The sequence below is a fragment of the Folsomia candida genome, unplaced genomic scaffold, assembly GCF_002217175.1.
Source record: "Folsomia candida strain VU population unplaced genomic scaffold, ASM221717v1 Fcan01_Sc011, whole genome shotgun sequence".
Taxonomy (NCBI): Eukaryota; Metazoa; Arthropoda; class Collembola; order Entomobryomorpha; family Isotomidae; genus Folsomia; species Folsomia candida.
The window spans coordinates 3,466,032-3,491,797 of record NW_019091203.1 but is presented as its reverse complement, the minus strand read 5'-3'; the positions used below and the strand labels follow the sequence as shown (position 1 = coordinate 3,491,797).

At 36.0% G+C, this 25,766-nt stretch overlaps 4 protein-coding genes across 4 annotated transcripts; 1 reads left to right on the top strand and 3 right to left on the bottom strand.

Moving 5' to 3' along the window:
* The first annotated feature begins 3,447 nt into the window (after positions 1-3,447).
* Positions 3,448-5,367, top strand: LOC110854926 (regucalcin). The gene is made up of 5 exons (XM_022103355.2): positions 3,448-3,656; positions 3,732-3,941; positions 4,210-4,404; positions 4,516-4,628; positions 4,711-5,367. Exons 1-5 carry the CDS (start codon positions 3,500-3,502, stop codon positions 4,942-4,944), a joined length of 909 nt encoding a protein of 302 aa, XP_021959047.1. The 5' UTR covers positions 3,448-3,499; the 3' UTR covers positions 4,945-5,367.
* A 1,269-nt stretch (positions 5,368-6,636) lies between these two features.
* Positions 6,637-8,975, bottom strand: LOC118436982. Its single transcript, XM_035855703.1, has 4 exons — positions 8,698-8,975; positions 8,260-8,571; positions 7,629-7,963; positions 6,637-7,391 (listed from the first exon to the last, which is right to left on the bottom strand). The coding sequence occupies exons 1-4, from the start codon at positions 8,921-8,923 to the stop codon at positions 7,080-7,082; spliced, it is 1,185 nt and encodes a 394-aa protein (XP_035711596.1). The 5' UTR covers positions 8,924-8,975; the 3' UTR covers positions 6,637-7,079.
* A 5,667-nt stretch (positions 8,976-14,642) lies between these two features.
* On the bottom strand, positions 14,643-15,723 carry LOC118437007. Its single transcript, XM_035855747.1, has 2 exons — positions 15,406-15,723; positions 14,643-15,350 (listed from the first exon to the last, which is right to left on the bottom strand). The coding sequence occupies exons 1-2, from the start codon at positions 15,488-15,490 to the stop codon at positions 14,755-14,757; spliced, it is 681 nt and encodes a 226-aa protein (XP_035711640.1). The 5' UTR covers positions 15,491-15,723; the 3' UTR covers positions 14,643-14,754.
* A 2,566-nt stretch (positions 15,724-18,289) lies between these two features.
* On the bottom strand, positions 18,290-19,881 carry LOC118437013. The gene is made up of 2 exons (XM_035855755.1): positions 19,446-19,881; positions 18,290-19,367 (listed from the first exon to the last, which is right to left on the bottom strand). Exons 1-2 carry the CDS (start codon positions 19,727-19,729, stop codon positions 18,866-18,868), a joined length of 786 nt encoding a protein of 261 aa, XP_035711648.1. The 5' UTR covers positions 19,730-19,881; the 3' UTR covers positions 18,290-18,865.
* Between the last annotated feature and the right edge of the window lie 5,885 nt (positions 19,882-25,766).

Below are 25,766 nucleotides of genomic sequence, written 5' to 3'. Positions count from 1 at the left end.
CTATTGTCTAATCACATCAATGAACTTCATATGAACATATGTATCAAATTGACAGCAAGAGATTATCAATCATTAGAGTACTGATTGTCAGAACAATTATTGGTTGCGTGTGAAAACATAGTTCTGTATTTCAGAATTCTCCCTAATTAATTCCCCATTTGATTAACCCAAACAGAAAAACCATGCTGAGACTTTCCATGAAACATTATCACAATTATTCTTGCGCAAAACATTATAAATTTTTCTGATATCAAAAAGTAAATATTTTGTACTTGGTTACATACCTGTTCAATATCATTCATAAGAGCTATTCTGATTGTGAATGATAGTGAATGAATATGATATTTGTGAAATGTGAATGACTATGAATGAAAAAGCTATCATTTAACACCTTTGAGAGTGAATGATATTTGCCATTCCTTCCATTTTCTAACATCATACACATACTTAATACATACATGGGGCATACTCATACAAAATAATACGAAATGAAACGATTTTGATACAAAATGAATGGAAAATCGTCACTCAGAAATCAGAATGATATGACAATGAATGAAATTTATGTTTTTGAACACGTATGATTCGTTATGGATCGCGATTTTGTATAAACAATGCCGGGCGGTGAGAACTGCTCCGAATACAAAATCATTACTTTATTTGTCTTACATAAATATTCTTTGATTGGGTGCGTTCCACTTAAGCAGTTGATCTGAATTCATTCAATGAATTAGCTATGATAAGACTCAATTCGTGGTACTTAGTTACACATACAGGAAGACTGAGATGACAGTTTTATATTTTTCCATATCAGCTTTGTGACGGCCGTGATGCTTATCTTAACTTAACTTATCTCCTGATAACTCGTAGCACCTCGGTCCGACATGTACTTAAGCTTGGACATTTACATTAAATATGCTTCTACTGACTTGAAAGGTGATCGAAAACTGTGTAGGGTGACTTATGTATACGTATACTGGTCAATAAATAATTAACTCACTAGGTATCCTTTTTTCATGTTAGTTGAAATATGAGTTCTAATTTAACTTTTTGAATACATAATGGTGTCTTATGATGGCAAAGTGCAAAAAATTTTCTGCAAAACCCATTTGCGAATTTTTTATTAGCCTCCAAAGATTACCAAATGGGTGGGGAAAAGAAGTATATAAAAAGTATACCTAGTCAGACGATAGCTGCAGTTTTAAATAATTAAATATTGGATTTTTTTTCTCCACTCTTCAGCATCGCAATTCACCCTCGCGCATATTACCCCATTCATTGACTCATTCATTTTCACCAATACTTCAAGTTGGGAAAGTACAGTGATAACATTTACACATTTAGTAACGTAGTTGTTAGATGTGTCTTGATGTGAAAAGCAGTGCAAATTGATGATTTGCGACACCCCAATAAATTAAAGTATGCAGTATTCAGTACACGACACGTCATTTATAACGAAATAAGTTTGTATTTAAGTATGTAGAGTAGCACGAACATAAGTACATATAGATATGCTTAATTTGGCCTTGACACCATCCACTTGTCGCATGCACAGATGCAGACGGCACTGCATACACACACACATACATTCCGCTTTCTATTATCTGACGCAAAATATGCAGGTTGGTGGTAGCGGGTGTCGTTTTTTTTTGCAACCGAAGTCAAAAACAAATTAAAAGACAACTGCTTTTAACAACATCATTGCGATATGTTCGAGGCAGTTAAAGTCAGCATTTTTCATCTAGATTCATGGTATGCAGAATTGGAATCACTGTAAATTATTTACTACCAAGATGGGTAATATCATGATTTAGCACAGTAAAGCGGTGCATACGGGGAGACTGCAATAAGCCTTTGGTGCTTGCGCAGCTGACGGTCCTGTCTAACAATGGCAGGATCGTCACCCCACCAATACATACATACATACAAGATGGGTAATATAGATTGGACCTGGACTGCGTTTGTGGTTGTTAGATTATTCACAACCTGCTTGGGTCAAGAGGTGAGGTGGGCGGTATTATTGAACACATTTGCATAATTATGTATAGCGCTCCTGACAATTATTATTCTTAATTTTATAGTACACCAGCCAATGTGACAAGACTCGGAATGCCCAGCTTCCGTTTGACCTTCTTATAACGAAATCATGTATCAAGGGGTCTGACCGTATAGAATACTATTAGCGTATTTAATTCTGCGTATCGAGCTCAAACTTTTTCCTAAATCAAGTCGCGAAAACTAAACACAAGTCGTGGATGCAACTTACATACATATTTCACTTTTATTGTGTTCTTCGCCTTGTCGAAAGGTTTAAAATCCAGAAAATCTTATCTTAAGACCAGGTGCAAAACCGGGAAAAATGTAAAAATTCACGTCGCATCGATTTCACCAAATTTATTTTAAAAAAAATATAAATTGATGTTTTGAGGCAATGCTCAAGATGGCATGGCTACTTTTGAATTATAATAAACCACTCCCCCTGCATACATTTGGGAAAGAATTTTTCAAAACATGAAAAGGCCTCGTGCACAAAATTAGACCTCAACCTCAATTTGACGCTTGAATTTCCCTATGAATACAAACTTTGTGATGTCATCAAAAGTTTCAAAATTCGAAAACTTGTGTTTGTGGACCTAATATATAAATCATTGCAACGTTTACATAATAGCCGACACGGGTGGGATTACAGAAGATAAAAGGCTGCACTTATCAGTAATCAGTTTCGTGACAGATAAGCAGTTGTACAAATAAACCAACAAATTAAAGCGAATGCATGGATTTAGTCACCCCAAAATCCATCCAGTCGTTGGAAATCTAACGTTTTCTACCCATTGCAATTTTATAGTCCAACAATGGGTGTAAGCTTACATAGGTAAATAGACGAGCCCATGACCTTTTTGAACTGCGGACACATTAGGGCAACCTGATTAAATATGTGTAAGTGTTAAATATCATCTGCAACTTAGCAAACAGGTGAACGGTGCAGATACATAAACAAATATGTTGTGCCATTGAACCAGCCAGACAGTTAATGCCATTTACTTGTAACTCACAAGTAAATAAGGTGGGCGTCATTTACATGATTGTGCCAAAGTGTACCTGGTATGTACAAATACAAAACAATGATATATGCTTCTCACCAAATTAATATGCTACACATTGTATGTATGTAAGACCACGTTAAATTGGAGGTATTTAATCATGTGTGTGAGCAATGCATAAATAAATATATGAGCCATCCAAACTTCCGTATTATTTTTACTTAGGGACCTCATACATTTACGCCAGATAAACAGGGGAAATGGAAATATAAATATGTCTGTATATTTGCATTGCATTGTAAATTAAAATTACTGCTAAAATTTTAACGTGTCTGCCTTCGTGAATACATACCCATAGGATATTAACATTGAAACCAAACCTTATATAAAAGGAATGCAAAGCAGTTAAAGCGACACTACATACATAATTCACATCTGGGATAATCATCATCATAGAAATGAGTACTCCATACGTTCAAACCGTTAATACTAACATTCTAGGAGAAGGACCCCATTGGCGAGCTTCCACTGGAGACCTTTACTACGTCGACATCGGAAGGAACGCTGTCCACCGATACAATCCTGCAACCGGGCAGAACACCAAAGTCAATATAGGTATGTAAATATGTATGTAGGTACATTTTTAAATTAAAAATGCTGGTCTTTAATTTTTCTCAATACATATGTTAGGTGGCGCATGGGGGGTTTCCCTAGTAATCCCGGTGGAAGGGGAGAATAATCGATTTGTTATTTCCAATGGTCACGACCTCCAGTTCATGGTGTGGGATGGAATTTCTCCAGAACCCACTTCCCTCACTACGTTCGCATCCGTGGAACCAGAATATCCTCAAGCAAGGTGGAATGATGGCAAGTGTGACAGTATGGGACGACTGTTTGCAGGCATGTAAAAAATATGGGTCAAAAAATACTTTTAAAAATATGAAAAACTGCAGATGAGCCAAAAATGGGAATAGGCTACGTGATGTTTTTTTCCCATAAAAATTTTGCTAATTCTTTACGTAATTTAGTGAATTTTAATACATTTTCGGAGGGTGTTTCTAAGTTGAATAGTTATGTTTTTTTCTTCACCGATAACGATAAAATATAGTGAAATGTAGCGTGTTAGGTGTACGTTTTGTGAGGTTTTGTCAACTCAAAAAATTTGCAGGAACGTCATCCGAAACTGGTCAACCGACTGGAGCCCTTTACCGAATTACGCAAGGCGAGGTTTCCCGGATGGTGGCGGGTATAACAATTTCCAATGGGATTGCCTGGAACAGCGCCAACACGCTCATGTACTACATTGACACGCCGACGAGGAGAGTGGACGTATTTGACTATGACATCGCAACTGGAAATATAAGTAATCAACTTGATTTGCTAATGTTATCATGAAGGATTTTTGAGACGGGTGGAAGATAGATTTTCTTTTAGGCATTCCTTTCTGGTTTTAGAGACTTGATTTTTTTAACAGCAAATCGGAGACCGCTTTACGACTTTGCAGCCATGGGAGAAAACGGTGATCCTGATGGAATGACGATTGATGCTAATGGGAACTTGATCGTGGGGTGTTGGGGTGGGTCAAAGGTGCGAAACATAAAAAAATAGCTTGCTGTACAGAAACTGTCGTTTAAGGTTCTATGTAATAAATGCATTTCATCCAACACAGATGATCCATATTAACCCCGTAACAGGGCAGAAGATTCGCTCAGTTAATTTCCCCACTAGTAACATTACCTCGGGTGCATTTGCAGGTCCAAATTTGTCCACGTTGTACGTTACCTCGGCAAACGTTGGGTTGAGCGAAATTGAGCTAAATTCTCAGCCTGCGGCAGGTTCTCTATTTCAAGTCACAAATTTGGGCGTAACCGGTCAAGCCGTAGGAAATGCGTATAGACCATAGCACTCAAGATTAAGAATCCATCCTCATGATGATAGTAATTATTTATTATCTTGGTTTTGACTCTTCCACAGACAACTTTACAAACAGCAGCGGCTTGTGGTGATTGAGGGGGCTGGCGTCGCATGAATTTTATTAGTTACCAAAAAAATAAAAAATATGTATGTATACTAAAAAATTTCACGTTTCCTGTAAAATCATGGAATAAATAGTAGCAGCATTGTTCAACGAAGCAGAAGGTTTAATTGAAAAATAAATGCATTCAGTTGTACATTCCAGCCAGATATGTATTTATGTACAAGCTTGAAGGGATTCGGATATCAAGACTAAAATTTAATCAAATAAGTCAACTATAAAAATTTTTGATATTGTTTGTACTTCCTTAGGCTCAATATTGGATAAATAAGATAATGATGTTCTAACTGACCCCGCATAATTAATTCAGAAAATACTTTCTTACCGAACACTTTTCCTATTACAATTGCATCGCATGGTTCCCATTTGATAAAGTCGGGCTTGGTCGTCTATTTTGTTAGTTTGGTGAGAGCAGCAGGCGGTGGGGCAAATGACATTTTCTCCCCACAATCGATCCGCTGGAACTACAGTAACATAGTTTTCCTGCCGATCCAGTCAAACTATACCACGAATCAGTTAACCCTCAAAATTAAAGATTTTGATAAATCTCAGGAAACTCGGTAGATTTGTCCTTCATGAGCATCACCCAGCCCAAAGATGGTTAAAATGTCATACCAGAAGTCCAAGAACTTGATTAGTTGGATCAGATATCCAGATTTTCGGAAAACCTTTCAGATATAGTAAAATGTCTAAGCGCAAAAACTGGCTAGCGTTTCAATGCTAGGTTTCCTGCGGAGAAAGTGGCAGAAACCTTTTGAAAGCCGCATGTTTCCGATTGGCCGATTTTTACTCGGGATGACAATCGGTCAAAATTCTAATTACTCTTCAATCTCTTATATAATTAAAGAATATCTCACTTGATTACACGTTTGTACCAAGTATGAAAACTATGGAAATTATTACCAACTATGATTACGAACTATGGAAATGATTTTTATTGGCAATAAAAAAAGGATTGCAAACTTGATTGAACGAATTTTTTCTAAATTTTTGAATTACCATGGCTTTCCTTGGAACTGGCAGTGTGATATTCTATGTATCGAAGATATATTTTAGTACGGAGATGTAAGAATATTATGCTTGGTTACCGTCCATAAATTACGTAGTGCAAAAATCTTGATTTTTTACCCCCTCACCGCTACGCTCCAGCAAATAACATAATCGTTTAATTCATGGTTTATATATTGGGGCGGAAATTTGTAACGCAAATCCTGACTACCCACCCTACTTAATTTAAGGTCGACATAATTAATAGGATGGATATTTTCCAGTGTTTCTCCTGTTTAAAAACACCTGGACAAAATTAGTGCATAAAAATGTTCTTATTCGTTTAATAACACCCACCAAAAATCAGGAAAAGTGTACAAAATGCATAAAAATAATTTAACTGATTACAATGCAATAACACGAATGCTAATCTATGCTACGATGTTTTTCAAAAATATTAGCAATGTCAAACCATTTTCTAATATTTGAAGTTTAAAAATATAATTTCCGACTTGATAAAATTTTAATTGTTAGAAAATGGCAATGCTTAATTATTGTTGAGCGTATATAAAAGTGAAGTATGAAATTAGCGGCATTCCGCCCGATATTAATTTTTATGCATTTTTGTGCATTTTTGTGCATATTATGCACTATGCATGCACAAAAAGAAACACTGATATTTTCCCACAATAAGCTAAATTACTTTCTTTACCTGATTAGTTCATGTAAGGGGTAAGTTATTTTAATAAATTGTCGCCCATATCATCGCCCTAATAAATACATACATACATACATAAATTTTTGATTCTACATAAATCCCGTTTTTATCCAGGAAGCCATTCAACAGTGGAATGCTTCTTTACTTTTATTACTACCAAACAAATTCTCACAAACCCCGTTGTACAGTCTAATACAGTCCTCGTGGCAACAATTTTCCACCAGAATATTTTGAGTGCAAGTAAATTAGTAATTATACATGATTTATGAATTTGTACTGCATCTTTACATACTTAATTTCATGTTACAAAGCAGTATTTCGCTATACTTTCATCGGACGAGTACAACAGTCCAAAATACTTGAAACCTATTTGAAAATGTGTAAGGGCAGCGAACGGTGCAAAGATTTTGTCCCAGTTGGAAAATAGAATGTTTGGCAGTCTCGAAGCGACCTGTACCAACCAGTCCAAACTGTACGATGAGACCGGACTGAAGCGTCGTCTTGCTTCTAAATTGGGAATTGGGATACCCACCACGTCACGAAGAATTCCTCTCAGTAAAAATTCCGGATCTGTGAGGAATTCTGGATTTCCTAAAATATCTGAAGTTGCCTGGATAAGGAGAAAATGGAGAATTTAAAAAAAATCTTAATTTCTTTATAAATTTCAAGATCTTAGATTATCAAAATTATTTCGAGAATTTTGTGAGATTCTGCAAATTGAAATTATGGAAATGTCTAATTTTGCGGAATTTTTGAGACTTTCTGCTGCACAAAAGATTTTCCTTTGTCAAAATATAAAAAAAATAACGTATTTTTAATTTTTTAAATTGTGTATTTATTTGGGTACCTGCATAAATGCCTCCATTAAAATTGTGTTCTCCTTTTGCAAATTAAAGAGCATCGGAATAAAGTAAGTGGATTTTATTTCACTTAAATAACTCTGCATTCTTTCCACCTGGAACTGTCTGGGGTACTGGGTGTGGGGCAGGGCTATGTTGAAGTCATCCTCCAACCCCATAGCGTGACCTAGGACAGCCCATAAATGTGCAAAGTCCAAAAGTCCTTCCCTTTTGGAGTTATATACCAAAGTTTTTTCAGGATTTCTGGCAAGCACGGCGAAAAAGGCCCACTGTGTCATGGCGTGGACGAACTGGTTCATTGGAACGCGGATATGGTTCCCTCCTAAGGTAAGAAGGTATAGTTTTTTTTGCATTAATTTTGCAAACTTTTCAAGTAAAATTTTTCGAAATATTTTTGAAATAAAAATTTTGGAATATGCTAAAATGCAAATTTCGCAAAGTATTAAAATAATAGTTGTGCAAAACTGTTTTGCAAAATTTGTATTTTAATTTAAAATACAAAGGTTTTGGAAACCTAAATATTGACCTCAATGTTTTGAATTCAAATATTTAATAAGAACAACAATTTCTTAAAATATTAAAATGCAAATTTGCAAACGTATCCCAAAACATACATACTTTGCAATTCCTTCGGAATAATTCGCATAATTTGAGGGATCCCAGATTGGTCCAAGTCCGTCTGGAAGGCTGCCCACAAACCGGAATTAATCTTCCTATTTTGAACAATAGACTCAACCCTGTGACGAAAGGTTCCTTGCGCCAAGGCTGCTGCCACGTTCTCTGCCACTCTGCCATGGATTAGGTGCACGTTCGACAAACTTTTCAGCGTCCAGGCTGGATACATTTGAAATCCGCGTCGCATCCAGAGAAATACTTGTAACATGGTGGCAGCATAACGACGCCCGGCGCGCGGACGGGTGTCAGAATTTTCTGCAAAAAAATGTCAAAACTTGTTTTTTTTCAACTTGATTTTTTTTAAGTTTCCGTTACATATTTCTTTCTAACTTTAAATTACAATTTTATTGTGAAATCCTTAGTAATGAGTATTTCATTTACCTGTAAAGATGAGAATATCGCTTATCTGGGGAAATGCGAAGAGCATAGTTAACCCGTAAAATGCCGATAAAACAACTCCTGTCACATTTTCCAAAGCAAATTGTTGACCTCTCGATACCACGTGTGGATTCATCCAGGGCGGATACAGTTCGGTGCCGTTGCCCCCACGCCATGTTTTCATGTCGAGGTATAATCCGGAAATAAGATGATGCACGGACGAATCCATGCCTCCGTCCACTAAGGAGGAGTGCTTGTCATTGAGGGGTCAGCCGATTTCGATGCCCTTTGGATATGTTTTAGTACCCGGTGAATGTAGGAAAAGTGAAGCAGGATTTGATTCCATGGCCCCATTTGAGCCCGCCACACCCCCTCAAAGTGACCCAAAACGCCTGTTTTTGTTCTTTCAAACCTTCACCACAAATCCAATTTTGATCGGATTTGGATAATTTTTGCATTTTCGTGATCCCAGATAGTTGCTTTATGATATTCGATACCAAACTCAACTTTTTTGAAATTTCGATTTTTTCGAAGACATACCCCTCGTCAGGAAATTTTAAAAAATATAAAAATTTTCAAAAAAGTTGAGTTTGGTATCCAATATCATAAAGCAACTATCTGGGATCACGAAAATGCAAAAATTATCCAAATCCGATCAAAATTGGATTTTTGGTGAAGGTTTGAATTCGGCTGTTTTAGCATTGGGTTCCCCTTTGAGGGGGTGTGGCGGGCTCAAATGGGGCCATGGAATAAAATCCTGCTTCACTTTTCCTGCATTCACCGGGTACTAAAACATATCCAAAGGGCATCGAAATCGGCTGACCCCTCAATGGGAAGCACTCCTCCTAAGCAGGCCCCGATCTTGCCAAAAATCTTACCCGGGCAAAGAATCCTGGCGCCCCAAGCTGCTCGCGCCTTCGGCGCTCGCATTTCCGTTTCTATTTAATCAATAACAAATGATAACAATTTTTCCAAAGGATTGCTAAGCAAGTATCATCATTGCCTTCGAAAAGTGAGTATAATCAGTGCGGTGGCGGTAAAACAGTTAAAATTTACTAATAAATGGGAGACATACGTTAGCAATTAACAAATACCATTTTCCTTGCAAAATTAACTAAATCCACAGCTTCATAGCGAACTTGGCATCACAGACAGGCAAGAAAGCTCGGCGAGATTTACTATCTGCGAAGACTTCTATGGTGTTTCGAATTTGAATTTTCCTGGCCTACTATTTCGCAATTGATTGACTAGCTAGTCCTTTTAATCGATTTTGACTATTTAAAGTTGGAATTAACATTCTCCGTTAAACGATGTTGCAGATACTTACAATGGGAACCATCGTGAGTTATCGATCGAATATATCGAGTATATCGAGTGATCGATGAGTTATCTTGCGGCGGTCTTTGGATATTTTGAGCCATACAAAGTTCTTACGTTTAGTAAATTGTGCTTCATAAATTCGAATCTGAAACCGTAGAATGCAATAATCAGGTCCAGAAGTGCAAAATGCAATACTTTCCATTTTGCTTCAGCGGCTCCGTTTTATTGTTCCAAGTTTGATTTACGCGGTTTGAATTCGGCATCTTTTTTTCACGCTTAGTCTTATTTCTGTAAATTTCATTTCGTGTTCGTCATAATAACCAATTTCCGCCCCTAATTGTTCTGCGTTTTTTATTGCGGTTTTGAATACCGTCGTGTGATAAAAGTTCAAGTAAATTCCTCTTTTGTCCAACAATTCTGGCGTCACACCAGCATCTGCATAAACCTTTGGAGTTAATACTCGCAAAGTTTAGGCGATTTAAAATGTCGTACTGAATTGACATAACTCAAAATTAAAATTTTTTCAAATGGGACACCAAGTTTGAAGCTTCAAATCTGGCGTCGTTCTCAAATTTCTTGTTTTCTGAAATTTGGGACAAAGCATCCGGACCTTGGAAATTACATATCGCAATGGTTTCAGTGATTCCAGTGGGGACTACCATCAGGTTTGTGAGTGTGATTTCTGGTTGACCTTACTGGAATAGGTGACTCTAACCACCAACCAACCGATTTGTTAAACTGCTGGCAAATTTTTACATCTTTTGCACAATTACGAAAAACGTTATAAACGCGATTCTAGATTTTGTAGCGTTACCAATAACCAACTTCGTGCTATTGGAGAATCATGGATTATCATTTGCTCTCGAATTCAGGACCAGGATTCTGTTTTAATCGCCTTTTATTTTCGCTTACACATGCTGCCCTTATTGTATTGGCCACATGAATCGTTCAAATTATGGATGTGAAAGGAATTCGTAGGAATTGCAAAAAAAATCTGTGGGTCAAACCTACAAAACTTGCCCACCTTGACATAACCAACTTCTATATTTACATATCTCACCAGGGCATACATTTGTTCAGTGAGATATATTCGGGGTCCAATCCTGAATTATGTTTTTATGGAATTATATTTTTAATCTTTGGTTGAATTTAAACTCTAATTGATTATTTTAATACCGTACGTAAACGCAAAGCCTTGCGAAGTACTTACAATCGGGCATGTCAGCATGAGACTAGTTACATACGTACTCCTATCTCGTTGCCAACTCTTACCTTTTGTGTTCTTTATAATTTTATTTCGTGCTCAATAGATTTTTTCTCAAGACACAATTTAATTTCAAACTTACGGTCTCTGCTTACGACAGAGTTCAATTATATCTAGTCTAAGCATGGGCGCCTGTCGGCGCCCCTGAGATTTGGCGCCCCGGGCAAGTGCCCGGGTTGCCCGCCCCAAAATCGGGGCCTGCTCCTAAGTGAAAACTAATTTTGTAAATAAATGTTACCAAAATCTGTCAAAATTACATATGTCATGCCCAGAAAGTTCATGATGTTTGCAAACCAATCCATGCGCTGCTGGGGACATTTTGGAGACAATAACATAGCAAGTTAAATATGACACGGAGGTGTTTACACGATTCAATAAAATAGTAAAATTCCCACATGTCCCCACGGTTGTGCAGCTTCTGGTTTTGCAAACTATTTAATGCAATTTTCCATACCTGTTCCTGTATAGTTGTATGTTGCGTATTGTTTGGTAAATTATTCGTTAATATTATCAAACAGACCACACATTTGTGTCGATGTTAAATAAACTGGATTTCTACACAAATAACCTTCACAGCACCACGAAAACAAGATCTTTTAAACAAGATGGATTATTTTACGCGTTTTCTTCACGCAGATTGCACCTTGCTGGATAAAACTGCAGGATACGGATGGACACAGTGGACGATCAAATACATACATATGTGTACCCGTGTCTTAACAAATTGCATGAATGGAAGTAAATAAAACTTTGTCAAGACTTGAAAGAGCGAGAGAGGTGTGAATTCCAAAACGACGAATAATGCAAAAACATTGCATATACATAAATCTTGACAGTAAAAAACATTGAAAGTTACAAAAGATTCCTCACTCTGGTGATGAGTGGATTAATAGTGAATAAATTGCGTGAAATGAAAAGTGACAAAGATTCCTCCCCCTTCCTACACCATTATATGTACCACTGTATTCAGAAATATTTTGGCACATTGTACTATTTTCTATAGAAAATACGACATTATTTATCATATGCAGATGTCAACAATAATAGAAAACCTTTGTATGTACGTATGAATGGGAAAGTAGTTAATTTATCAACTTGACAAAAAACCCCATGTCCACCATGCTCCTGTTGGGATTTTGCAGAGAGGGAAACCATGCAAAAAGGTAAATACATAAGTACGCACGGTGTTGAGATATGCGTCAGAGATGAGAGCAAAAGTGCGATACCGTTAGACAATTAGGTTTAATGCTGACATGCATGTGCTTGTAGTGGTTCATATTAATTTAAGAAGGACTTTTGCTAATTAATGAGACAACACGGCACAAAATAAAATGTGAAATATGGAAATAATTTAATTTATTGTTGTTGTTGTACATATGTATGTACAGATGTTAATTACGTGTGCCTTCTGCAATATTATTTACCGGGGGGGCTACTATATTTATCCCTGAAATACAACATATTGTGAGGTAATGTGTGAATAAGGAGTGAAAAAGTTTCTTCTGTCTTTAACAAAATCTGAGACAACATTTTCCGTTTATGAAATATTGTTGCAAATTTTCGTAATTTCGTAATTTTAATTTTAGTAAGATTTTGGCAAATTTTGCAAATTGTAAAAAATTTACAAATATTGTTTAATTTCCAAAAATTAGCTAATTTCAAAATTATCAAAAATTTCAAATTAAATAAAAAATCTAGGCAAATTTGGCAAAAAATGTGTATAATTGTATGTGGTAAAAATGAGGAAATTGTATGTGATAAAAATTTCAAGTCGATCGGATAAGTTTTACGAGAGTTCTCGCAAGTTGGATAAACAGAGGGATAAACAGACTTATGTATGTACACCACGGATACATAAGCCTTGGGTGGGGGTAAGAATTAACTAATTCATTAAGTGACTGAAAGTAGTCATCGATTTCTTAAACCGCTTTAAAATAATTTAATAAATGTAAAAATTAGTTAACTTATAGGGTGTGTTTTATTTGCACTCGAAAAATGAGTTCTGGATGGAATGGAATGAGAACGGAATGGAACGAGAACGGAATGATTTTGCTCTTAAATAAAACGGATTTTTGGAATGATGAAAAATCATTCCAAGCTTATTTTATGTTGCTTAACAAATATGAAAATCAGCCTAAAATTTAAAGATTTAAAAAATTAAATGCACAAACATTAAGAAACTGCATAACAACGGTATCATTCCGTGTTTACTCCAGCTCGCGAGTAGGAAGGAAAAACGATCATTCTTGGAATGCAATTTTTTATAATCATTATATTCCATGGCAAATAAAACACAATAATTTTCATGGAATGGTTTGGAATGATAAAATTCGTGCAAATAAAACACACATAATATTGTTTTGTCAAAACCAAGCAGTTTTAAAAACATTTTTGTGTTTTTCAAGTACTTACCCTTATAAATAAATTTATAAACATTTTTATTTTTATATTCTCAATATTGAACCCTATGTAAATATGCAAGTAAATTAGTAATTATACATGATTTACGAATTTGTACCGCATCTTTACATACTCCGTTTCACGTTACAAAGCAGTATTTCGCTATACTTTCATCGGACGAGTACAAGAGTCCAAAATACTTGAAACCTATTTGAAAATGTGTGAGGGCAGCGAACGGTGCGAAGATTATGTTCCAGTGCGACCTGTACCAACTTAATTTTTACAAACAATGCAGGGTTGTCTCATGTAATACTGGGATATTGATGGGACTAATTTTAATTTGTTCTTACCCAAAAATAAACGGACCCGTATTTTTGCTTTTTTCTTAATGCGCGCATTTGAGAGAGTGGCGGGCAGTTCAAATATTTTTTCAGCCAAAACATCGGATATTAAAATGGCTATAACTTTTTGAATTTTGGCGCGAATTCAAAAAACTAAAAACATGTATGCTTAAAATTACGTTCTCTAGAATATAAAAATCCATTTTCAAAAAATTTTTGAAATTTCAAATTTTTTCGGGATGTTGAAGATTTTAAAATTCAAAAACCAGCTAAAAATTTGAAATTTGAAATTTTATGAAAAGTGTGATTGAAAAGTGTGACATGACTTGCAAGAAAGTATGGACAGTCGTCCTTCGGATAGGGTCCTTATTGAAATTTACTTGGATTTGATCTCCCGAAATTTTATTGAATAAATCAGTTTCTAGGTAGCAAGGGTGGATTTTGATGTAGATACATATTTATAATAGTCGAGCAAGGGCGGGACCTATAAATTGCAGACGATTAGAAAGTCATAGTGGAGACTTTTACATGGGAATAATGCAGCATACAGCCCAATGAAATAGAAGTAAATTTTTTTGGTGAAAACTGTTTTTTATACAACGAAATGATTTATATATCCAGACTTGAAATTAATAAGGAATTAACATGTAATATATTTTCTAAAACAACTAACCCATTTTCATAAAAAATTCGACAAACCAATTCAGGTGATGCAGCAAGCAGTTAATAATCGCCTCACGACTCCACGTCATTTCCTGTGCCACCAATATTTCTCCCAATCACCAAAATAGTGTAATGCATTCCTCTGTACTTTTGTGACTTCAAGGTCACAATGTCAGTCGAATTTTGAATTTGACAATTAGCTCCAGTTCCATCGATCCAATAGTCGACAGCCACTATTCCCGTAAGTTTGATCCCTGAAGGAACACTGCAGTTGGTCGTGACAATAATCACGGGTGGATCTTTTGACCACTTTCGGTCGACGTTGATTTTTTTCACAACAAAATCCAATCCAGAACAATCCACGCCAACGTCCACTTTGCATATGTGCCGCGCCAGCGTATTCTTCACGGTTGACCAAGCCGTCCATGCCGTACCAGTGATGACGGATTTTTCATGAAGATTTTGCAAGACGTCAGCAGCATCCGAGAGACCAGCAATTTCTCCCCTAAGAATTGGCTCTTTGTAGCAATCCAAAAACGGTTCATGCTCAAGGTAAATACCACTATCCTCTTTGTTCATTGCAGAACAAACTTCGTTCATCAAAATGGTACATGATGCAAAAACGAGGGTGACGATCAAGGCAAAACTGCCGCCATACCAAAGGATAACTGCAAAGTGAAGAAAATCTGATAAAATTAATCATAAGTTGATACCTTTACTAACCATGCCTCCTTAATCTTGATGGCTTTTGTACAATGGTGGTGTCGCCTGCCTTCTCGTAACAAATACTTTCTGCAAGTTTACGCATTAAACAAGAAATACTTAAATACAACTTTTTCGAAAAATGGTCTACTTGCCCATATCACAATATCTTGTTGGGTCTGATTTTGCTTGAGGAATTTGCTTTTCACGCTGAAAATTCGCGTTCTATTTATTTTACATCACCGATAACTGACCACTCCGATCAATCCAGAACTTAAGCTTAGTTTTATGGCTTATGTATGCAAAGAAGAAGGACACATGTCATATTTAATTAATCAGTGCCACATTGTTCAAAATTTAGGCTGGAGATGTTCCTGAAGCACAGATATTTAAATTATCATCACAATTTGCAACCTCGTACATGCGCCCCAATTTATATTTGCTTTTCGATAAGGTCTGCCTTGTCAGGTGTGACAGTTTGTTTTACATCAGGGTTTTACATGAAAAAAACAGGTAGGGAAAAATGGATGGGATAAACAAGTTTTTCGCACCTTTAATCGCATCCTCAAGTGGTGAAAATCTGAAGAATGTGAATACATATGTATTTAGGTATGCTTATTTTGACGTTATGATTCGATTGCTCAGTAGAAAATTGCTAAAAAAATTCATTTATTCAGTATTATATAAATTTTACGATATTATCGGCCATTTTCTTGATATTTGACAAGTTCAATTTAGCATGATTGGTACTACATATTTCAGTGACACTGGTATACAACACACTACTTACTGTGACACCTACATACAAGTAGCGAAATAAAAAATATACCTAAAATAAATTGACAATTTTAGTAAATGATTTAAAAATTAACTGTTAGGTAATCCAGTAGTCTATTAAGAAAAAAATATAACTATGCAAAAAATACTTGCTCTCCATGGTGGTGGAGGCGGCCACACGATTTTTCCCACTGGGGGGTGGGAAATAAGCTTAAAAGGTGAAAAAAGTAAAACCCTGTTTTCCATGGACATTATTTATAAGCATGAAAGTTAAGTTTGCAATCAATCCGCAGTTTAATGTTTACTTTAGCCTTGTGTCATTTACTGTCAGTCATTGGTCGTCTCTGTGGAATATATTTGGGTCGGTGTATATCATTTGTGCTAGTATGGGGTTGAAAGTTTACATACGATAAGCCCAATTTTAAAAAGTACTGCTCAAAATACTTGAGCTTTTCCCCTTTTTGACGAAAAGGCAGCATGGCGGAGGTGGCTTAGTGTGGCTTTTGCGCCGGGTTTTGTTGAATTTAGTGCACCCCTGGAGACGAGTCGAGCAAACTTTTTGTATTAAAAACCCCGTAATCCAACTTACAGTCACGTATTGAAACTCGGGTGGCTCATGACGCGAGTGACTGGAAATTCTGCCTGAATATATTTCAATAGAAATATTAATAAATCCTGGTTAACATTTGTTATATTTTTGGTTGTAAACCTTCCATTCGACTAGGAAACCTACTACACATGTAGTATGTAGTACATATGTACTACCTGGTTGAATATATATACCTATGTATGTGGAAAATTCAAGTTGATTAAGAAATAATAAAGAATCGGCAACTCTACATCCTGTTTTTTACATAAATAAGTAAAAAGTATTTCACAACCCAAAATCGGATTATTTTATATTCTCGTAAATGCCCACGTCCGTCCATGAAGTATTGTGAAATCATTATTGAATAATTTTATGCAGGCTTTATGTCGATAAAATATTGATTTTAATGAACAGTTGAATCCAAAACTTAGTGAATTGAAAACAAATATGCCAGGTTTTCTAGAAAAGAAGTTTTCCTTGAGTTTCGAACTTGACTATGTATCTATGATCAAGGATACAATTCTTGATTCAGACCTTATTTTACCGCATCGCCATGACGACTACAAGTTCCGAAGGTTGACTTGTGCCAAATTTGGTGTGGCAAGAAGGACATGAATTTTGCCAAGTGTATAAATAAATAGCAGTATTTCCGTTTCAAATAATCTTGAACAAGAAGGAATTGAGAGGCATACCGTTAACCGTGGCAAGGCGTGTCATTTGCATGTCCTCCGCCATATGGATGTTTGTTCACACGGCGGCCTGTGGACTCTCTACGGTCTTCAAACTGGTGACCTTATCAAGATACTCGTCACTCGAGGAGGAAACAGATACGATGGAAAAGCTGCAAATATTTGTGAACATATACTTTACCATATTTCCTCTCTGCTTTACAGGAATTAGTATCACGATAGCATTTTATCCTCAAGTAGGGCCAAATATTGTGAATCGGATAGCCGAATTTGAAGAAAAGATTGAAGGCAATTTTTTTTATATTGAGAAGATGTGTACAGTAGGAATTATAAACTTAATAAAACAAATGTTGCAGTACTTTGGGATACAGTTCGAATAAATGGACGACACAGGTTGCGAATGCGGTGTCAGATAATACAATTACGTTGTTGGTGGCAGATTAATGGGTATTTTTCATTGTCACCGTGTTCAGAAATTTATATAGAATTTTCCACTGTGTAGATTTTCATGAAATTTCTTTAGTTGCACCACTGTCAGAAGGAATACCGTATTCACACATGGTTTGCGTTTTTAAAGGTTATGCCAAAGTAGTGGTGGCGTTTTCGGTTGAAAACATTGGTACTCCTTTGAAAGTTGGACATAAAATTAAATTTCTTTTGAAGAACACAAATCATAAGAAAGTTTCTAACATTGCTTAGACATTTAAGGTGTATTTATTAATTTGTTTGGCAAATTAGAGTTTTAAGCACAACAGAGAAAATGTAACATACCCAATATAAAAGGTTGCTTAAAGTGAGAAATTTTGAAATACGAATTCATCCTTTGTTTTCTTTACAATTAATTGGCGAAAGCGTTTATTGAACTCTGGTTTGTGTTCACAACTCTCCATCTGTTAAATAACAATAAATGAGTACTGTTGTTTGATTGGATTTCATATTACAAGTAAACAAGGTTCAGAAGCAGTCGAGTTTTTCTTGAAAAATCAAACACCAATTGTTTTTCCGGAGATTTTCATCGTATTTTATTGCTAATCTACATAGCTTAATAGCATTCACAAATACATCCACGCATCACATACGTAGAATACGCACAAATCTTGCAGGAATTAGTAAACATTTCCATGACTTTATACTCAACCCAGTAATGTACAAAAAGCCAAAAAATTTAATCCCAGACTTGTCCGGGATAAATATATTTTTGTTTAATTGACTATGCATAAAATTCATAGGTATACATATATACCTCACGATAGAGTACTTATACCAAACAGTTATGGTTTGCAACTTAGAAATTCTGAGAGTTCATAAAATTAAATATGCATTTATGTAAATATGAGTATCTGCACAGATATAAGTGATACAGCTTATTTGCCGGTACAGATATTTTATGTGGATTCTCTATTTCTATTTACCCTAATAAAAGTTCTTAGTACCCATTCCTTGACCCATCAATCAGTATGAGGGACATTGTCTGAGTCAGGCAAAAGTCTTGAATTACCAGGGGTGTCCCGCTATCAATGAAATTTGAGCCAAATTTGATTTTAAGAACGGCACAAGCTTTCACACCTTTAACCAACGAAGATCTCCTCCTACCGCATCTGCACTGCACGATAGCGCTCATCAGCTCCTGCAATACCTTTGTCGAGATATTATTCACCCACGAAGCGAGGGTGAAGACGAAAATGTTACTGACAAAAATATTCACCCAAGTAATGGGGAAAAGGAGAAAGGCTGGCATTGGTATTTCCCCATGCATCATGACACACACGTACTGCAAAAGGATTTGTAATGTAGGCATTAAGAGCATGAAAACCGGAATGAGCCGTTGCATAAGAAATCCGTTGAACATTTTTTCCAGAATTTGAATACTTTGGTACAATTCGGTACTATATTTCAATTCCGCGGTTGATCTAGCAGTTTGGATATTACTGAAAAATTAATAATTCACTTAGGGGTTTTTAAACACTCAATTTGTAGAAGGATACATATTGTATTTGGAGAAATACCTTCTCAGCACAGCAAAATAGTTCAACATGCTAACAATTCCGGCGAAAAGGATGTACACTATTTCAAACGTACCGCCCAGTATGATGTGCGAAGTCATCCAAAATTCCAGCAGAATAACGAGATGTTGCATACCGAGTGATCTAATTGACCAAGTTATGGAGGCACAGTCCTTCATTATTGAAAGAAGAAACGGTGGTGAGCATGGATCCAACCATATTAGCGCAGGTATGGCCAACGTCACGGCAGTCGAACTCAAGAATGCAACATCCAGGAACAATTTCATCAGTTTCGTTACCTTGTTAACTATTCGAGGAGGTTTTCCTATAATAAAATTGTCGTTATTAAAGCAGGATTAAAATTTTGGATACAAATTTTACAGGTATGGGATATCCGAGGTTAGCTTTTATTTAAATATTTATGAACAATATTTCATAAATCGGTTTAGCAGAGATTCAGTAAATTAAGATGCAAGTACCTTCAACTAATTTTTTTTCAAATTCCATACTTGAATTTATTATTTGCACAATGTTGACGTCCATATCGTAGTTCCATCGTGCACCCAAACCGATAAAGTAGATGCAGCAGAAAACAAAGCCCTGGAGTGTTTTAGCTTTCGGTAAATCACTTACGAGAAGATGAGCCAACATGAAAATACAGTAAGCTAATTGGGAAACGATTTGAATACGAAATATTCTTATCTGACTGAAATTCTTTGTCATGAAAAAATTTCCTGTGTTACGATCAAAATCGTACAAAATGGAGTTCAGTCTCCCAGACACTGATATCTGACGAAGTAACGAAGGGAGAAAGTCCGTTGAGTACATTTCCCTGTGAATAGCAATCGATTTCGAGTGAAAATTAGACCATCAGGTCAATGACATTACAGGATTATATATGTTGATACTGTAGGTACTTAAAGTACATTTATATTACATTATTGCCATAAACATACATATGTTATAGGAGACAGGGCAGGATTTAACCCACGGATTTCTGATATCTTTGCCTTATCAATAGCACGGAGGAGTTATCTAAATCCCACACAGGTAACAATCTTGTGCAAAAAATATTTAGAATGTGGACCAGATTACATAATTCCTTCAGTTATTAAGGTCTTGTTGAGGGCTGGGATCGCGAATTGAGAGTCCTTCCATAAAACTTTGTCCTTACCACCCTTAAGAAGTAACCGCGTACGAGTGACGAAATTCGGACCGTATCTCCATCCTTGCAACCCTTCTAGGTTGGTTTATAATAATTAATTTAGCAATAAAATATCTTACTTAGTACGAAAAGCTCTCGTATATTTCGGAAAATATATGTTAACGGTTGTGTTTTAGCTAAGGACTAAAACCTAAGAACTGAACAAAACTTTCGATGGAGTTTCGAGATGTAAATATTTGAATTCCTTACTCATTGGTTATTCCATTGAATAAATAATTTATGACTTGGAAGGTTTAATGGTTTAATTTAAATTCATGCCAACCAAATTGAACCGATTCGTGTTTCACTCCTTTCACACATCCAAAACTAATTGCTTTTGTGTCTTATTACCCGCCTTGCAGTGATGCAAATACATACGCTACGAATCGGTTTATGTATCACCAGCACAGATGAGTTATCTAAATCCTACGCAAGTAACAATCTCGTGCAAAAAATATTTCGAATGTGGATCAGATTAATTCATTCGGTCTAGCTGAGGACCGGGATAGCTAGTTGACAATCCACCCAGAAAACTATATATGGAATAATACTCCATAAAATAAAGTAATATTAAATATGGAATTTTGGCAGAAAATATTTTCTTGTATTGCTCCTCCATGTCCTTCATTATAACCTATTTCATAATCGTATGTAAAGGTTCATAGTGCTTTTAAACTCTTCTACTCTACTCGAACTATGGAGTTCTTACAGAATACATTACGATTATCATCAACGTTTCGTACCTATGTATGTATATAATTAAATATAAATATCCTATTGAATATTCCTCACAGGAAATATAAACAACGAAAGGCGTTTATTTAATAGGGTGGAGCTTTCACTACTGTAAATGATAAATAAAATATAGCTTTCACACGCGCATCGCATAACTTTATTATTCGATGCGATACTCAAAAGCGAAAATTCAAGACGCTTTTCAGTAATTAAATTAGTTGCGAAATACATATTTTGAATTAATTATAATTGCTATTGGTCTCATTCAGTTATACGCTAAATTGCAAAAGCCTCGCATTGTGCTAATAATAAGTATAGTTTGCACGTTATTGATAAAATTCGTTAACAATCCATGTTGAGTTAAAGTTAATATATTAATTACGGACATAGTACATAAAGGCTGGCCCTTGTATAGGTGAGCTACGATACATACATGCATAAGTAATTCTAGGTAATTGTTATTGCTGTTCATTCGTTACATGGTAGAACGCTCGCCTTGTGCGAATAATGCTTACTGTGAGTGACGCAATTCACTGACAATCCATAGAGTTAATATTTAAAGTGGCAATTTAAAGTTTCCTTTCCTCCAGCGACGATAACGAAGAAAATCCTGTTCTAATGGACTCGTTTTGTAGCTGTAAAATTAAATAACCATGTGAAATTTAATTCAATCGCGTCTTTCGTTTTGGTATAGTCATACGCTTAATTCTCCTTCTATAAGTGCTTTTCAATATCTCACAAAAATGACTCCATTTACTGCCGAATTTTTGAAATTGCTGCGCTATAATTGCAAAATATGCACTCTTGTGAACTGTAATCCTGTTTTATTTGACACCAATAATAACCGACTTTCAAGTTATATCGTATTACAGAGAAAACGATCTTTGCAGCTACAGTATATCTTGTCGATTCTATACGGCGGCATGATGACGTATAACTTGTATTTTAAATCCCTCGAGATGTCAGCCAAACTACTGGGTTTTGTGCCTTGGCTGATGTATTTTTCCCTGTCATTTGCACTTTGGAATTTCAATTTGGAAAATACACAAATCCAAGTGCTAAATTCTTTCCTGGAATTTGAATCGAATATCAATAAAGGTCGGCAGACGATATTAATAAAGCTGAGAAACAGGTCATACCCGAATTTTGTGAAATATATGAAACTGTTGGTATTCTCGATGGAATTGTCGTCAGTAGTTGTGCCCATACTTCAATTTGTAATGTTAACATATTTGCCATGCACGCCGCCATTTCTGATTTCTATGATACCCGGCTTTTGTGGGGATAAGCGTCAGGATATCACGGGAAGGGTACTGATTCAGATTCTGGTTCATGTATTGGAATCCGTAGTACAATTGCAACTCTATCTGTCTGCGGCTTCAATGATTTCCTACTCATTGTTTGTCGGCTGTACCTGTGTGCTATGCTACTTGTCAGATTTCATGAGGTGGCTAGCGATTCGTGCTAATTAGTTAGATAATTTTAGGTGAATTAATAATATTATTCTTTTTTTAAACAGTGCAATTCAGACCATCAAAAAAGATGACGTCGAAGAATGCATACAATTTTACAGAATCATACAATTGATTGAACGCCTGATGAATACATTCCTCTCCAAGCGGACAGTTCCCGGTGTATTATTCTGTTCAATCGGAGTTCAAGTAGTTGCCTGGTTTGTTTGTGTGAAACTGCATGACGAAATCCCTCGTGCTGGACTTTTAATGTTTTCCCTATTTGCGTTGGATGCCATTATTGTAAATATTCTAGTCTAGACCTTCGCTGCACTAGTAAATCAAAGGTCGATAGCAGTCTTGCAGTCATTGAGGATTCGATCAAGCCACCGAAATAAAAGACTCATAAGAAGCTGTTCTTGTCTGAAGATACAGTTTGGGTCTAATTTTGTGGATCGTAGAACACCAATTGTAATTCAAGACTTTGCTTGGGAACAAACTGCGAATCTCATATTAATCAGGTCTGGCGGCATATAACAATAGCAAGTCACTGGGTGGCGACACAGCTACATTCGCCTAGATTTGAGAACTAATGTAGCATCAATAGTTAGAGTAGATTGAGATCAATATATATATATAAACTGTTTCCAGTTTGAATTGTAATTAATAAAATAAATAATTTATTAATAATGTGAATACACGGATATTGGTGGAATTCGAAGAGAAGGGTTTTATTATTGAGCTTTCAAGTGAAAGTCTACACTCATTATCAAGATCTTACATCGATAATATAAGTAATCTATGCCATACTCTATTTTGTTGATACAATGCCCCAGGAACAACGAAAGTCCTTTTCATATATTTCCAATGTCATTGTCTGACATGGCAAGTAGCCAGCGTTGGGTAGCCAGGGTTGGTGAGGTTGTTGCTTCAGTTTATAAACCACTGCAAATTAAGCAGTTATGACCCAACCGAAGAGCTGGGATGCGTGACTCGGTTTCGGGACCAGTGATATATGATCACCACTTTGTTAACCCCATGCTATGGGAGAAGCTATTAGCTCTGTCAGTGGTCTTGTGATTGTGAGATCGCTTAACAAATCTGTTGAGTGGATTTGAGCTTATCACCATTGTGCATACAGCATCTGTTAATGGTATTGATATATTGAACATGGAATATGTCTAATAATGATGTCCGCTCAAACAAAACCTTATACGTGGAATTAAAGGCAATTATAAAATTGTGACAATGACATATTGAACACCCTATAGGTGCAAGGTTACATACATACGTCGACGGCCTGTCGTTCGGTGAAAAAGGAAAATTGTCCATGGACACGACTCACGAGGAAAGCTTTTTTGGTGCCCGGAGCTCCCAGCATAACCACTATATACATTCGACGTATTTTTTAATTCTAGTCCGGCGATATGTCAAAATTTAGGTGTAAAAATGACATTTGGACACGTGGTGACGATTTTTCTGACGCGCGGAACGGTCATGTTCTCAATAGTGTAGGCATACTTTTCACCCCGCGCCCCTCGCTCATCTCGCTTCTGAAATCTCAACCCATTTATTAAGACCTTAAATTTTGAAAAAAAATATCTGAAATTTCTAAAAAATTGAATTTTGAACACAATCCTGAAATTTGGAAAATTATACAATTTTTGAAAAAAAAAATACAGAAGTTTATTCAGAAATTCAAAATTTTTCAAAAATTCAAAATTTTGAAAAGTTTGGATGCTGGGATCTTTGAAAGTTTGAGAAAATTTTTGAAATTTTGAACAAAATTTTGAAATTTTGAAAAATTCTGAAAAAACTTCTGTATTTTTTTTCAAAAACTGTACAATTTTCCAAATTTCAGGATTGTGTTCAAAATTCAATTTTTTCGAAATTTCAGATATCTTTTCAAAATTTCAGGTCGTGAGTAAATGGGTTGAGATTTCAGAAGCGAGATGAGCCTGGGGCGTGAGGTGAAAAGTATGCCTACGCTATTGAAAGCATGGGCGAAAGTGACCGTTCCGCGCGTCAGAAAAATCGTCACCACGTGTCCAAATGTCATTTTTAGCCCGAGCCAGGGCTTATGTACCCGTTATGTCTGTCTGTCTGTCTGTCTCTCTGTCCGTCCGTCTGTCTTCGCGATAACTCTTTAAACTCAACCGATCGACTTGAAATTTTTATCACATCTATATCGACCCAAAAGACAAATAAGGTTCCAGGATGAGCCAAATCGGTCAAGTGGTTGACCGGTGGGGGTCATGTAAGTGGTGGGGTTATTATGCGTCAAATTTTCAAAATAGTCGTAGAAAGCTGAAATTTGGTACATAGGTAACTAATGGCTTCTAATGAAAATATATGAAGTGAATTTGCGAAAATTTTTATCTGGAGGGACCCTATGGGGTCACCCAAACTGATTTTTAAAAATCGTCCAATTAAGCCGAAATTTGGTATGGAAGTCGATAACAGCTTATAATGGGAGTTTATGATGTACAATTTTGAAAATTTTGACCCAGACGTACCCTGTGAGGTGACCCATAGTGATTTTGTAAAATCACTCAATTAAGCTGAATTTTGGCATAGAGGTTGGTAATGAGTTCTAATGAAAGAAAACGAAGTGAAATTGGAAAACAAATTCAGGTGGAGGGACCCTATGGGGCTACCCATAGCGATTTTTAAAAATCGTCTAATCAAGCTAAAACTTCACATGGAGATTTCTGACCAACCCTGGCTCTGGCTAAGCAAAGATGTACTAGATAGATAGATAATTTATTCCTCAGATTGATATAGCCAAAGCCTTTACAATCAAATAATTAGTTATATATAACAACATGAGTCTCAGTAATTAATTATAGTGTCATCGTATTCCAACAATTTTACTTCTAATATCTATAGCTCTACATACAAACAGATAAATATTTTTAATTTGAGATGCATTCA